The sequence below is a fragment of the Neophocaena asiaeorientalis genome, unplaced genomic scaffold, assembly GCF_003031525.2.
Source record: "Neophocaena asiaeorientalis asiaeorientalis breed wild unplaced genomic scaffold, Neophocaena_asiaeorientalis_V1.1 scaffold44, whole genome shotgun sequence".
NCBI lineage: Eukaryota > Metazoa > Chordata > Mammalia > Artiodactyla > Phocoenidae > Neophocaena > Neophocaena asiaeorientalis.
In genome coordinates, this window is record NW_020173678.1 from 865,575 (window position 1) to 881,822 (window position 16,248).

Below are 16,248 nucleotides of genomic sequence, written 5' to 3' on the forward strand. Positions count from 1 at the left end.
CACGAACCCGCGTCCCCCGCATCGGCAGGCGGACTCTCAACCACTGCGCCACCAGGGAAGCCCTCCTTTCATTTCTATGAGTTTCCATATGGTCCATTTGTAGTTCTCCCATTGTAGAACTTTTGGGGAAGCAGTCAAGGATTTCTGCTCTTCCTGGGAATAATGCAGCCACATTTACAAATGTTATCGCACCTGAATGGTGACCTTACGAGGAAAAAAAGCCAAAGGAAGAAGACAGCAAAGCAAGACGTTGGTAGCAGCTACTGCACACGCTTGGCTACTAACCTGTACGGGAATCGCCCCACATCAAAATCCTCTGTGCAGGCGGGAAGTAAGGCAACTGTAGGAAGGTACCACAGTTTAGCCATTACTTGGGGAAGAAGAAAAGAGTGAACCTATTTTAATAACTGAACTTGCATCTCTTCAGGATTATGCCCCTGTTGTAGATGTAGGAAGGGTAGAGGTTGCGGAAGGGCTACTGGAGCGGGGAGGAGAGAGACGGACGAGACAGGGAGCAGCGTGGGGTCCTCTCCCCGGGTTTCCCAGGAAACGACCTGGGACGCCAGTGAGAGGAAACTGATGTGCGGGGCAGGGGCGGGGGGCTGTGGGAGCTAAGCGACAGCGAAGGTGTGCACGTGCTCTGGGCGTTGTTGCTTCTGGAAAGCTCGTGAATTAAGCTTTCATTAGATAATAAGAATGCAGCATTGTGGTTTACCTTTGTATCCTTTAGCTGCTTGTTCACCTTCGCGGTTTGCATTAGCCGAGAGGTAGTGCGGTTGCAGAGAGCTGCAGAGGTCAGGGCGTCCTGCTCCCAGCTTAGTCTCCGCCCACTGGGGTCGGGATGCTTAGTTTCACCTGCTACAAGGTAGGCCGTGGTGGACTGAAAACGTAGAAAAAGAAAAACTAAATTGTGGCCAAATGTCATCAGAAACTGAGAAGTAGACTGTGTGATCCGCTGCATTAACTGGAACAGGGTGGAGTTAAATCAGAAAAAATGTAAGTGTTAAAGACGTGCACACTGCCCGCGAGCAGGAGGTGCCAGGCTCTTTCACAAGGATTCATCGTTCCTGTACTTTTAGAGATTGAGATTCGACCAGAATACTGCAAGTTGACGACTTTACTTTCTTTAATTCTCAGTCTTTCTATTTGTAAAATGAAAATAATGTGCCGTATCTTGTCTCATAAGGACATCGAGCTGTACATGAAAGTAGTGTTTCAAGCTCTTGGGCTAAAAGACATAAGATACATAGAGATACATATAATCACCGCCATTCTTTGGTTTAAACACTATATTATGTTTCCTTATTATTATTATTTTTTCACTTAGGATGGAGAGTCGGAAGTGACAGTGTTGTTTCCGACTTCAGCTGTTGTATCTAAAATTTATATGCAAGAGCTAGACACTTTATGACATTTGATTGACGTGTATTTTACGTTGCAGTGGGGAAGGAGCTGCGCTTACACACTCTCGTCCTCATTTGCCTTCTAGACACTCACGTCCCCAAGCTCATCCTTCAGCCTCAGGTAATGTATTTGAAAAAGCCTAGGAAAATGCCATTTAAGTGGTTAACTAGAAAATGATTGAGAATAAATGTAAATAGAAGTATCCAGTTCTTTTTTCTAAAAAGTGTTACATATGACACACTAAAAGGGCTGCTTCTCTATGCTTGCTTTTAACAAAATGATCTTTATTTCTCCACATGTACTTACCTTATGTGAAATCTGTTAAATTGTTGTAAGTTAAATTTTTTTTACACGATTTCAATGACTTTTACTTTTATGCATTTGAAGGAGGAATAAGAAGGTCTTCATCTATGTCCTATGTCGACGGCTTCATAGGGACATGGCCCAAGGAGAAAAGGTACACAGAGACTTATTTTTAGTGTACTCAGGTTCTCGAGAACTGCTCATCCCCCGCCCCCACCCCCTTGTTAGCCAGACTGCAATTTAGTTAGTACCTGCATTTGAAAAGGGCAACGTGGGCCGATGATAGAGTGACCAAAGGGGCCAAATGTGACGGGTGGCCCAACAGCCTTACCCTCGCTTTGAGGACAATGTGATTATGAGAAATGGGAAAGAAAGGAAGCATAATTTCAAATAACTGTTGCTGTTCAGTGATATCAGATTGTTTCCTTTCTGGGATTATTTAAAGATTTTCTCTTTAATTTTTTTTCAGATCATCAGTGCATGGCGTTTCATTTGATATTTCTTTTGATAAAGAAAGTAGTATACAGAGATCCACTCCAAACCAAGGAATCACTCGTTCTATTAGTAATGAAGGACTTACTCTGAACAGCAGTCGTGTATCCAAGAACATTAGGAAAAATCTGTCCTTCAAGCCAGTAAATGGGGAGGAGGGAGCAGGAAGCATTGAAGAAGAACTTCACGTGGGCTCTCACGGCCACCTGGCGGCCTACGTGCCCCTAAACACAAACGAAGTGGGTCCTAAGCAGAACATGGCTCACAGGCTTCCGAATGGAGCTCTGCAGGGCAGAGTGCTCCTCGATGAGTTCGGCAGTCAGGTCGGGACCCCCAGCATCGAAGAAGCGCTACAGATAATCCACGACACCGAGAAGCCTGCCCACACCCCTCGGCCGGAGCAGCTTGCGAACGGCTTCTTCCTCCACAGCCAGGAGATGGGCGTCCTGAACTGCAGCGTCCCGCGCAGCCAGTCCAGTCCCGAGAGCATGGCGGACACGAAAGGCGCCTCGAGCCCCGTCACTGACAACACAGAGGTGGACACGGGGATCCACGTCCCTTCGGAGGACATTCCGGAAACTATGGATGAAGACTCTTCCCTGAGAGACTACACCGTGAGTCTGGACTCTGACGTGGACGACACATCCAAATTCCTCCAGGACTACAACCCCAGAGAGGCCTTGAGTCCCTGTCCCAGCACCGTCAGCACCAAGTCCCAGCCCGGTAGCAGCGCCTCCTCCAGTTCCGGCGTGAAGATGACCAGCTTTGCCGAACAGAAATTCAGGAAGCTGAATCACACCGACGGAAAAAGCAGCGGCAGCAGTTCTCAGAAGACCACGCCGGAGGGCTCGGAGCTCAACATCCCTCACGTGGTGGCCTGGGCACAGACCCCAGAGGACACGGGCCTTCCGCACGGCCGGGACACCACGCAGCTGCTGGCCTCCGAGGTGGTGCATCTCAGGATGAAGCTGGAGGAGAAACGGCGGGCCATCGAGGCCCAGAAGAAGAAGATGGAGGCCGCGTTCACCAAGCAGAGGCAGAAGATGGGGCGGACGGCCTTTCTCACCGTGGTGAAAAGGAAAGGGGACGGCCCCTCCCCGCCCCGGGAGGAGGCGGCTGGCGCGGAAGACGGGAAAGTGTACGCGGAGCGGCCGCCGGAGAAGGAGCCACAGAAGGCGAACGGGCCGAGGAGCGGGTCCCCGGCGGACCCCAAGGAGGGCACGGAGAGCCCCGTGGGCAGGTGGCCGCCGTCCCCGAGCGCGCCCGGCGACCCCGAGGGGCCGTGGAGCCCGGCCGGCCCCGCGGAGGAGCCGCCGCAGGACGGCGAGCTGCTGGAGCACACGCGCTCCATCGAGAGGCTCAACGCCTCCCTTCTGGTCCTGCAGCGGGAGATGCAGCGCCTGGCGCTGCAGCAGGAGCTGCTGATGCACATGCGCGAGCAGCAGGCCTGGGTCATCTCCCCGCCCCCGCCCTCTCCGCACCGGCCGGCCCGCGCAGGGAAGCCCCACCGGCCGCCGGCCGAAGCCCCCCGCCCTGCCCACCCGTCTCCGCAGCCCGCCGCCAGGAAGAGCGCCTCCTTCTCCGTCAAAACTCAGAGAACTCCCAGGCCAAATGAATTGAAACTCACGCCCTTGCACCGAACGCTGACGCCCCCTCGCTCTGTGGACAGCCTCCCTCGGCTCAGGAGGTTCTCCCCGAGTCAGGTCCCCATTCAGACCAGGTCCTTCGTGTGCTTGGGGGGCGGCGGAGAGCCGGAAGCGAAGGAGTCCGGACGCGAGGAGGGGGAGGAGGAGGGGGAGGGGTCCACGGGCCCTCGGGAGCAGCACGGGCACATCCCGGAGGACGAGGAGGCGCGGGCTCCGCCCCCTGCGGCTCCCGAGGGCCTGGCGCGGCCCGCCACGGAGACCGCGTGGCCCACCCGGAGCGAGGACTGCGTGAGTCGGCCTGCAGAGCCTCCTTGCAGACCCGCCTTCCCACCTGCTGCTCCTAAAAGTGCTAATCTCATTGAAGTCTCCCTCTCAGATTTGAAAGCCCCTGAAAAGGCTGACGTATCTGTTGAAAAATGTGACGGAGAAAGTGATAAAGAACAAGTTGATGACGACCAGAAAGTATGCTGTGGCTTCTTCTTTAAGGTAAAGCTAACCCGCGTGGCCCTAGGCCTCTTCACTGGTGGGTGTTTTCAGCTGGCGCGCTTGCTCCTTTAGCAGCCGCCCTTCTCGTTACAGGTCTGCCATTAATCCTAAAATGTATTCTGGCCCGCCCCTTGTGGACTGCAGTTCTGTTCGGGCGCGTTGGTTTCTAGAACAGCCCTCCTTTCATCACATCGTGGTACATGTTTAGACGTGCTGTTTTTGTCCCTCTGACTCTCTCTCACTTTCACCAAAGCCTTTTGAAAGCCAAGCGATTCACACTCTTCCAAAAGATGTTCAGTGGCCACTTTGTAAAAAGCTCATAACTTGGCATTGCATGTAAGTCTGTTTTAGTTTATTTTCTTAATACTGACCGTCTTCCCTTGTATGTATTGTTTTTTAAAAAATCTTTTGAAAACTGACCAGACAGACTCTTGCAAGGTGAAACATTTAAAAGTATATAATTGGAACAGTTGTCATTGAAATAGCTTCTCTAGAAGCATTGGCGAAGGTGTAGCATATGACCCCTAATCTCAGGATCGGTGTTGGATATGACATGTGTTTAAACAATACTACAGCCAACTAACGCAAATACTGAACAGTATCACCTCGTGATGGTAAGATCTTGAAATTTATCATAGATATTAGAACCAGAAAAGCCTAATATTATTTAAAAATGTTTCTCCTGTCATCCCTTTTTTCATCTTTATATTTTTCCAAATTCCCTATAGGGAACAATATAGGGTTTTTTATAATCAGAAACATGTATATGTGTGCTACTCATGTTTCTTTTTTTAGTTAAGGGGCTAAAGTAAACAGTTTGTGATCCTGAATTGCTCCTCAATTGGGAACATAGATAGAAAGACAGCACTCAGTGGCAACAGTTTATAATTTCGGGTTTTAAATGACGCGTACAGCAGTCCTATTGGGGTCAAAACCCGCGAATACTGAAGTGGTTACAATTGCTAGTTTTACTTAGGATCGTTCAATATTGGAACCTGGTAACTTACTTTGAAGTTGGTCATAGAGAGATGGCCCTCTCGGCCCTTTTTAATGTTTAGAAATTTGAATGTGGGTTGTGTTTTGTCTCTTAACCGTGTAGAACTACTATTTTTTTTTTAATAGGCTGCTACTGTAGACAGTAATAGATGTGTTTAATTTTAGAGACCTTGCTACCTCTGCTCCTGCAGAGAAAGGAGAACAGAGGGGCATCCTTGGGTGGAAAACGTACAGTCCATCTCTACCCTCGTTTCCTCACTTCAGTTTTCACTGCCCGGTACTCCCCCCTTGGACCGTGGTCATAGCTCATTCACGGGGCTCCCTGCCTCTGTCATGGTCTCATTCGTCACACTGCCACTTGGTAGCATAGCTCGACGGAGTCTCTTAGAGTTGCCTGTTGGATAAACTTAAACCCCTCAGCATGTATTCAGGGGCCTTTCACAGACTGATCCAAGCCTGTTGGTCCACCCACTCCCCCCCATAACTCTGTTTGGGATGTTTTGTAAGACTAACTTCAGGCCTCATCTGTTTGCTGCAGCCTTTCATGGTTCCTTGGGTAGATGTGAGTATGTTCTCCTCTGTGTCTCTTGTATCCTAAACATCCTCATAGTAATGCTGCTGACCCAGAACTTCCAACTACCTTGTGGTTTGCTTCTGTTACGATTTCTCTTAGACTGTGAACTCCTAGAGACCCTGCATCTCCTTATCCCCAGAGCATAGTAAAGTGCCTGGCAAATTGCAGTGTGTGTCGTTTGTTTGACACAGACGTGTGAATGTTTGGACTGACTGTTTGAATGGTATCTTCTGACTTTCTCCATTCAGAGTTCATCTCTCTCTGGGTTTCTGTGCAAAGCACCTTGTTTGTACCTCTTCCCCGTGGGATCTAGAAGCTCCTTAACCTAAGGTGCCCTATCTTTTTCATATTTTAGTATCTGTAACGTCTGACACTATGTTGTGAATGTATTAGACACGCAGGAAACACTTGTTGAATTAATAAGCAAGGCATCGTTACGACGGGGAACCACTTCTACAGCTGGTTACTTGCCCGACTTCTGAGCTCCCTGAGCGTTCAGGTAGAAGCCGGGGCAGGCTCAGGACACCTACAGGTCATGAACTAGCTCTGGGGTTAGGAGTATAAGTGTACTTGTCTTCTCTTCAAAGGAAAAACCTGTGGTATATAGTTCAGAACCCAGCAAGCAAACTGTCAGGACCTCAACTTTTTAAAAAAAATCATGCAGCAATGGCTTCATTTATGTGATACAGCTTTGGGTAGCTAATTTTTTTGATGCTTTGACTTGAGTTTTCTATATTAAGCATGTATTTAAATACAATTTAAATGCAGTTTTAAAAATTGTGGGGAAACTCTCCACTCTCAGTTATTTATCAGGGCCCAAAAAAACTTTGTCTTTTTTTTCCCTTTTTATGTTGTTCTTTGCTAACTTCCTAAGTTTTGAAAACATGTAATCAAAGAAGTTTGTGTCCTTTGTTACTTGATAAAAGTATGACCACTTTAATTCATTTCTTCCCTCATAATTTTGGAACATGTCCATCTATGGTGCGATTGGAGTGAGCTTCACTAGGCAGTTTGGATTTTCAGTTATTAAGAGTGACCCCTCCCTGTGGCCACAAGCATTGAACACGAGGATATTGGTGCCTCAGATGTTTCCTCTTTCTCAATGACATTCACTCTTAGGATGATCAAAAAGCAGAAAATGATATGGCAATGAAGCGGGCAGCTTTGTTGGAGAAACGATTAAGAAGGGAGAAAGAGACCCAGCTGCGGAAGCAACAGCTGGAAGCTGAGATGGAGCACAAGAAAGAGGAGACCAGGTGGGGGCCGCTGCGCGGGGTCTGTGGGAGGTGGTGTCCCCCTGACTCTTGTTAACGGTGTTTAGGGACCTTTGCAGAATATAGAAACCAGGCTGATTTGGGGTGCTTTTTAGAAGTTATTTTCCTAAAGTGTTACTTGATTGCATATTTTTATCGTGAGTTTGAGGCATCTTAAAGTTCTCCAGAAACATTAATCGGAAGTAATTTTCCTGGGTTTTACACACACACACACACACACACACACACAGACACACATGCATTTTTTAAGTACTTATTAATGGTATATTTAAATGACCTAAATTATCTCAAGTACATTTTAAATGAACCAGTTTCCCAGGGGCTGAATCATTCTTCCTTCTCACGTAAGCGCACACCTGACAGTGTTGTGCACAAAGAAATGTGCCCGCTTGTTTCCTAGGCGTAAAACCGAGGAAGAACGTCAGAAGAAGGAAGATGAGCGAGCCCGCCGGGAGTTCATCCGGCAGGAGTACCTGAGGCGCAAGCAGCTGAAGCTCATGGAAGACATGGACACGGTCATCAAACCTCGGCCTCAGGGAGCAAAGCAGAAAAAGCAGCGGCCGAAGTCTATCCACAGAGACCACATTGAATCCCCCAAAACACCCGTAAAAGGTCCTCCAGGTAACACGTGCATTGTGAGGAGTCTGTTCATAGCCACAGCAGCCTGGGCGGTCAGCCGGCTGTGGGTGCTCGGGGCTGAACTGCACACTCCCTGTGTGCAGAACCAGCACGAGCAGAGGATGCTTCCGGTGACTTGAGTGTATTATGTGTGCATGCGTATGGCCAGCAGAGCAAACGCAGGGGCTGAACATCCAGCTTAAACACTAACCTGGCAGGGAGCTCGCCCTCAGACGTCAGCTCCCTGGATCATTAACTGCCCTTTCTGTACTGGTGAATTTAAGGATAAGCATTGTGTGCCTGGCATGTGTACAGAACATGTCAGTATAACCAGGAATATAAGGTCAGGAGTTCATGAGTCCCTCCTTTAAGATATAAATGGTCAAAAATCCAAATTTATAATTTCTGGAGTTGAGATAATCTTTTTTTCCAAATTCAACATGCATACTCTTATTTTTTTAATGTTTACTTTATTAAAACTAAATGCCACGGAACATTTTAGAGAATTCCTAGAGTAATTCTAAAACTGAAGGAAAATAACATAACATTGACTGTTTAAAGAGACCTCTAATGCTCACAGACATAGAAAACAAACTTATGGTTATCAAAGGGGAAAAGGGGCGGGGTGGGTGAGATAAATTAGGAGTTTGGGATTAACAGGTACACACTACTATATATAAAATAGAGAACCAACAAGGACCTACTGTACAGCACAGGGAACTATATTCAGTATCTTATAATAGACTTATAATGGAAAAGAATCTGAAAAAGAACGTGTGTATATATATATTATATATATAACTGAATCACTTTGCTATACACCAGAAACTAACGCAACATTGTAAATTAACTATACTTCAACTCAAAAAATAAAGAGAACTCTACCTTTTCTAGTCAGTGAAAAATTTTGATACCCAGTATTGGCTGAAATTAATAAATTAATTTTCTACTTGGTAAGAAGAATAAATATACTTTATTCTTCTTGTTAGTTTCTTTGTTAATTTTTCTTATTGTTAACTTTTTTCTTATAATCACTGTATTATATCTCACATTACCACGTTGTTTCTGGAATAAATCCTAACAGCAATTAATTTTGTCATTATTTCTTTTTTTTTCTTCCAGCCTTATTGAGATATAATTAGCATACAGCGCTGTATAAGTTTAAGATGTACAGTATAATGATCTGACTTACATACATCATGAAATGATGACCACAGTAAATTTACTGAACATCCATCATCTCATCTCGTATAGATACAACATTAAAGGAAAAGAAAAACATATTTGTTCCCTGTGATGAGAACTCCTAGGATTTACTCGTAGCAGTCTTCGTGTCATACATCACACAGCAGTGTTAGATAAATTATAAACCGTAATCGTCTTGCTGTACGTCACATCCCCAGGACTGTTTGTCTTATAACTGGAAGTTGTACCTTGCCACCACCACCTTCCAGTTCCCCCTCCCTCCCCCCACCTCTGGTAACCACACATCTGATCTCTTTATCTATGAGTTGGTTTGTTTGTTGAAGTATAATTGACCTGCAACACTGTGTTAGTTCCTGTAACACAACATAGTGATTCATTTGATGTTTCCCTACGTTTCAAAATGATCACCAGGGTTAGTCTATAGTTACCACCTGTCACTGTACAAAGATATTACACAGTTATTGACTATGTTCCCCACCCTGTACGTTGCGTCCCCGTGACTCATGTATCTTCCAGCTGGAAGTTTGTACCTCTTAATTCCTCACTTATTTCATTATTTCTCAAAAGTAGTTCCTTGCTCATTTTGAACAAATTGTGCGTACATGCACGCGAGCATGTTATGCACCTAAAAAGGAAAAGAGACTACGTGAGCTCCGTTTTCATATGCTGGTGTTACCTAATGAGCAGGCTCTTTTCCGGTTGTTCCTTTTGAATTTCTAATCTCGTTTTTATTCGGGATCACAAATTTATCGTGTCTTTTCAGTCTCTAGCCTTTCTTTGGCGTCACTGAACACAGGCGACAGCGAGAGTGTGCATTCAGGCAGGAGGACCCCGAGGTAAGTTGCAGCATAAGTGTTTTCAGAGAAAACGTTACTTTATGTTTCCCAGTGAACGGACCATAGTCACAAATGTTTATAAGTGTTGCTCGCTAGGACAGTTTGGGTTTCTGTTAAAAGAAATTTATATGGAAAGAGGTCTGTTCATCTTTCAGTTTTTTATCTTTCAGAATTTTAGAATTATGACACCAATAAGACATTAACCGTACTTGTACGTCAGTCGTTGCCACTACGGTTGTGATATAATCATGGTAAAAACAGAAAGTACCTCATCGGTGTAGCACCGTCCTCTAGTTTTCTTCCCCTTTAGAATAATTCCAAAGTAAGGAATTATTGCTCGTGACTTAGGAAAGATCTCTTTTGTACGCTGTCTCTTTCTTTCTCTAGGATATATGTACCTTAGAAGCTAAAAATCAGTATTTCATTATTTTATACTATAACACCCATATACAGAAAAGAGCGTTTCTAGGGACAGTCATCAGCTCTGAGCTCTGATCTTTGTATTACCACCCTGCTGCGTGAATTGCCGATTGTCATGTGGACAAACCATTCATTCTGTCATTCAGCAGACACTTAGGGAGTGCCTGCTGAGTTCTCAGGACTTGGATGTATAGCTGTGAATGAGACGAAGTTATCACCGTCCTCTCGTTTTAAAGCCTCTGGGTTGAGTTTGTTTGGTGCTCACGTATACCCTTCTGAAGCCCAAATGTTCTTCTCTATCTGAGGCATTAAAATGTTATTTATTATTTAGATCAGAGTCTGTAGAAGGCTTCTTATCTCCAAGCCGTTGTGGCAGTAGAAATGGCGAAAAGGACTGGGAGAACGCTTCGACCACTTCTTCTGTGGCTTCCGGAACAGAGTACACAGGTCAGTGCCTGTGCATTTTTAGGGAAACAGTTTAACATGGGGCTGAGACTAGCCGCAGGCTGTGCTAAGAAAGGTTCACTGACTTGCCTCTCGGTCTAAACACGGAAGACTGATCCGAAACAGTGAATGCAGGTGGTCACTTTCGGTTTCAGTGATATGGTTTGTCCCAGAAGAATTAAGGTAAGTTTCTAAAAGGTAGTAGTACCCACCTCATTCCTCTACTCCTCCCTTAAAAATGCAGGCCGTTTCTGTGTTGTAGTTTGGGTTTGAAGAAGTTTTAGAGAGGGTCCCTCAGCAGTGCATCGGTCCTGAGTACTGGGAACAGCTAGAGTCCACCGAGCCCCTCCTCTAACGCTGGGATTTCAGTATCTGGAACAGTGCGTCTTGAAAAAGTGTTGAGAGGCTCTAAAAGACATGGGAATGCATTGGGTCTAGGAGGGCACCCGGCCTTGCACGTCCCCGTCAGGCCCTCCTCCAGCCTCTGTTTGCAGAGGTGTGATTGAAGGAAAAGCTCATAGAATGGAAAGAAGGTAAGAACTAAAGAAAAGACGCAGGAGAGGAAATGTGAGCGCCCTGGAGAGGTAGGTGGGAGGACAGGAGAAGTGCGGAGGAGCAGAGACCGCCCGCGTCCCGCCTGCATCCGTGTGGCCCTGGAAGTGGCCCCCAAAGGCCCAAGGAGGCAAAGCTGGCTGACTTGGTGTGAGCTTTCCCTCCCCGTTCTATGGCTTCTAAGACAGCCCCCTTCAGCAGCGTGTCAGCCTTTAAGGCCAGCTTAATGGCCGTGTTGCAGCACCTCTGGGAGCCCAGAGCTGCGGGCCTGCGGCAGGCACCTGACCTGCTCAGACCAGCTCATGGGCTGACAGTTAAAATTCCAGGAATTACGCAGCTGCAGAACAATTGCTGGCCCTGAGTCAGCCATGGTAGGAGTAGTTTACTCTAGAAATAGGTAAAGATCAGGGCTCATGTTTTTTCTTTCCCAAAGAACCAGTTTCTCGGCACACTACCGAGGGCCTTTCGGGGCAGAGCTGAGTTAGTGTGAGGGGGAGGGAGCCTGCCAACACACGGCCCTTCACGAGCGCGAATGTCCCAGCAAAGTGGCAAAAAGGGTTTCTGTGCTTTACAGACATCGTTGTGAAAAGAAAATGCTAAGAAAAAACCCCAGAGGTGTGGAAGAAGAAAAAGATGAAGCTTTTTCTTGTCTTTTAAAAGCTAAAGTTACTTGCGGTCCCATTGTGCGTTAAGCTCACCAATAACCTTACCAAACCCGAGAAAGAGGTGAACCGGGCAGTGTGACGATCACAGCAAGGCCCGCGAAGGCCCCCAGGGGTGTCCCTGCGGATGCAACAGTGCTCTGACCTGCGCTCTGACCTGCTCTGACCGCTGCAGAGCAGCCAGAGGCCCTCAGGCACAGAATGTTGTTTTCCATTACAGAGTTTAATCAGTGTAGGGACAGTCGCATCGTTTAAACACAGTCGTATTTCTGACTTAGGAGTGCTGTTTTTGTTTTATTACTGTTATTAAATTCTGCCATAGGACCAAAGCTCTTCAAAGAACCCAGTGCAAAATCCAATAAGCACATAATACAAAATGCTTTAGCTCATTGCTGTTTGGCTGGAAAAGTAAATGAAGGTCAGAAGAAAAAAATACTGGAGGTAAGCATGTTTGCATGAAAATTAGATTTGGCAACATTGTAAAACTGTAGGAGTCTTCTCTTTCAGTTCAGGAGGAAATACTCTTCAGGGGACTCCTAGAATTTCAACAGCATATGAAAGATCTGTTAACTATGTTCTCATTGTTAGACTGAGTTTACTTTCAAACGGGATTCTGGAAGACCGCAGATTTTATTAAAGACTAGGCATAGACTTAAGATGATAATATAAAATTATAAATGATTTTCTTGCCCAGAGTCACTCGTTCACGTTTCATAAATGTAGATAACATGATCTGCCTTTTTAAAAATGAAGCTCTGTTGCGAAGGAGATCGCCAGTGCCTGGCTGTTAGTGGTAGAGACAGTCTGACTGAGACCGAGAGTTAGCAGACCCTGCAGCCCTTTTAAGTCCCTCCGGGGTTACAATTCCGGCACAGCCAACAGGACCTCAGCGGTAAGGTCTCTGCACACATCTCAATCCCCGTGTGCTGGACGTGGATTGCATGCCTCATTTTGGCTACAAAGAACTTATATTTTAAATTACATGTCATAAAAACTGGCCAAGAAATGTAACACAGTTATATAAATTATATTCAGCAAAATGTTTAAGGGCTTTTATTTTTGTTTCTTATCCTAAAGGAAATGGAGAAGTCAGATGCCAACAACTTCCTAATCTTGTTCCGGGATTCAGGCTGCCAGTTCAGGTCTTTGTATACTTACTGCCCAGAGACTGAAGAGATTAATAAGCTGACTGGGATAGGCCCTAAATCTATCACTAAAAAGATGATCGAGGGCCTTTACAAATATAATTCTGACAGGAAACAGTTCAGCCACATCCCCGCTAAAACTTTATCTGCCAGTGTTGATGCCATTACCATTCACAGCCATTTGTGGCAGACCAAGAGACCAGTGACGCCCAAGAAACTTTTGCCCACTAAAGCGTAGGAACCGGGAAACACTCGCTTCAGAACATTCACGCTAAATTTGCACTTCATCTTTCCTGCCTATAGAAAACCTTTCTAATTGCCAACAGACTTTTATTAATTGAAACTGGACATCCAGCTCTGTTGTCATGACAACTGGAATGTAGACCGCAGCGTTTGGAGTGCAGGAGGACCCACACGGGTGATAGGCCAGGCGGTGACGCGCTGTCCAGCTCACAGGTGGAGGTTCGCCTGCTCGGTATTCGATACGTCGAAGCACTGAGTTCTCATATGGACCCTAGTTGAAATACGGCTAAGATTACGAATTGTGTGTTTTGTTTGTTGCTTTTTTTTTTTTAAAGAACTTTTTAACGTACATGCCTGTCTTCAGATGGTTTATTTTGCTGTTTTTCTCTGCTGGGGGTTTGTTCCAAGACACCTTTGTATTTTGTTTCACGTGGAGATCACGCGAGTAGGAAATAGGCCTTCAGAGGTAACTTGTGTCTTTCGTAGGATGCTGAGAGAAACACTAGTGTTCAGTTTTACAGCAGTCCTCATGTTTTAATGGTGTTAGAGCATTTGCAAGAATTATTCTGCTAAGTATTTACAATTCCATATTTATTATTCACTCAAGTATTAATGTTTCTCTATTAAATAAGAGGAGAAGTTGTGAAGAGCTGCTATAGGTTCACTTAAACCACATGAGCTTAACCAAGAAGATGTTATAAGAAGTTGCTGATTAAATCAGTGCCGTTTTTACACCACTTCTGGCCAACTCAGAATAATTTGGATTGTTCTTTTAACAAAAAGGCTTTCTATCTCTCTTAAAGTATGTCACTTTATAAGCTGGCGGAAGTGAAGGACACTTGGAGAATAGTCTCGGAATCTGAGGATGTAAGACTTCCTGCCATGACTTCTCAAGAGGTCTTTACATTATATTTATAACTGATATAAAAAATTATATTTAGAATTTTTAAACATGTACAAAGGGCTACGTTTTAATTTTAAAATGGCTTCACATTCTTTTGCTTATGTTGCGTTTTTCTTCTTCTTTATCCTTTTCGAGTGGTTCAGCTTAGATTAAGTACACACTTGAAACCTTCTCTATGTGGTCTTTGTTCCTTTAACAGTGTATACCAGAGGGTTAGTTGGGGAAAAACTTCATTCTCAGGAAAAGACTTGAATGATTCTGTGACCCTGTTATGTTTCAGTGTTGTGACAACCGTGTAAACTTAGAGGGAAAGACAGTATTGTAGCATATATGAGATGTGTCGTCTGTTTTCTTTCACGGGAAGTAGAGACTAAAATTTATACATTTCTCTAATTGAGTTGTTTAGAGAAATAACTAATATCTCATATGATGTATTTACTTATTTTTTAAAAAGAGTAGGAATGAAATGTCCCTGAACTGTACTTTTCTATTATTATAAGGCCTTTAGGCATCAGTGCATCTGGGTTATCAACATTTTCTCAAATGCTGTCAATATTTTACTGTAATTTATGTTCTTATATTTATGTATATTTGTTAAAACTGTAAAAAAAAAAAAAAATTCACAGATTTTTTCCAGTACCTGTGCAAGATATATGTGTAGCTCAGAACTATTTGTGATCTACTGTTTGCATGTAAGAGACCAGGATATATGTAACTCTTATATTTTAAGTGTATACATACTGTGTATATAATATATGGAGATTTAAACTGGGGGACTGCACATGTTACCTTTCAGACAACCGTTTCTATCACAATGAGAAGGAAATGATTGTCAAATACATGTTCAGATTGACTAGTTTAAAAAAAAAAAAGTAAGTGAATCTAATCAAAATGTGGTAAATAATAGAGACAAAAGGAGAATTAATAAGCGTTCTACATTCCTAAATTTGTTCTTTTCAATCAATTAAATTTCCTTTATCAAAGCAATCTTCTTGGTGATATTACTTGGCCATAAATTTTTTTTTAATTGGCTGCCAGACAATGGAGGAACTAACTATGTAAAACCGGACAGGACCACCCTTTATTCTCAAATTTGTGTGTGTCCAACAATGTCCACAGTGTCTAAAGGTAGAATGTGAATGTTGCCACAAAAGTTCCTTGCTCTCAGTATGTTTTACTTTCTTCATGCGGAAAGAATATGGATATATTTAAGTCTGCAGATTTTCTTTAAATTATGTTTTGAAAATTATACACATGAACACTACGCTATTTCATAAAGTCTGGAGATATCCATCAACCTTATGGAACCACATTGGTGCTTCTCATCGTTGGAGGGTCACATTATTAGAACAATTATTCAGTTAAGTTTGCCAAACAAACCCGTAACGGTTACCAGTGCGGCCTGTCAAATTCTGCCACGTGACACAGCCTTGGAAAGCTTCTCATTCCTCTCGGCTTTTCCCTTTTGCTTTAGAACGACTGTTAACCGTTTTTATTTGGCTGTTTTTAAAGCCGAATTCAGCTTTTTAACTGTGGTTTCATGGGCACTTCGGGCGGTGCACAGTGTCTGGCGTGCTTACTGTGTGCCCCGGAGCATCGCTTACAGGTTTTTTTTTACGATGCTGTGCTGTAAAATACTGTCCTATTTGCTACTTCCTGGTACCGTGTAGTTTTTCCCCTTTCATTTGAATAAAAGCATGGCACCAAATGACCTTTTCTGTTTCTTGAATAAGATACGGGTTTGGGGGTAATATTTGAACTTGGGCAAACTCATCATATCGTTTTTCCTGTCTCTTCACCTCTGTTTAAATTGAACCGTTGAGATATTCATAAGAGGCCACCAACACTAGATGCTGTTTGAACCCTGACTTAGGCAATGCTGAGAGTCTGTTGCCTTCCGTGCTCGGCTCAGACGGTCTGTGTGGTGGCGTGTAAGTGTTTGTGCCCCTCCTACGCTGATTTTGTCCGTGTTGCTTCACTTTCTTCTGGTGAGTTAGTAATTGTGTCAGAACTAACCCTCTGTACCTTTGGAACTGAACGGCT

The 16,248-nt window shown here is 44.6% G+C and overlaps 1 protein-coding gene across 2 annotated transcripts in view; it reads left to right on the forward strand.

Moving 5' to 3' along the window:
* The window catches only part of CAMSAP2 (calmodulin regulated spectrin associated protein family member 2), a 95,906-nt gene extending 79,990 nt beyond the window's left edge, over positions 1 to 15,916 (forward strand). Inside the window, exons 9-17 of one of the 2 annotated variants that reach the window (XM_024749638.1) lie at positions 1,442 to 1,524; positions 1,792 to 1,861; positions 2,177 to 4,331; positions 7,021 to 7,157; positions 7,576 to 7,796; positions 9,763 to 9,835; positions 10,587 to 10,702; positions 12,236 to 12,354; positions 12,991 to 15,916. In XM_024749638.1, coding sequence (XP_024605406.1) covers positions 1,442 to 1,524; positions 1,792 to 1,861; positions 2,177 to 4,331; positions 7,021 to 7,157; positions 7,576 to 7,796; positions 9,763 to 9,835; positions 10,587 to 10,702; positions 12,236 to 12,354; positions 12,991 to 13,296 — 3,280 coding nt within the window. In that variant the 3' untranslated portion in view covers positions 13,297 to 15,916. The remainder of the gene's footprint in view (positions 1 to 1,441; positions 1,525 to 1,791; positions 1,862 to 2,176; positions 4,332 to 7,020; positions 7,158 to 7,575; positions 7,797 to 9,762; positions 9,836 to 10,586; positions 10,703 to 12,235; positions 12,355 to 12,990) is intronic. The other variant, XM_024749640.1, reaches the window with a different exon arrangement.
* The last annotated feature ends 332 nt before the right edge of the window (positions 15,917 to 16,248 follow it).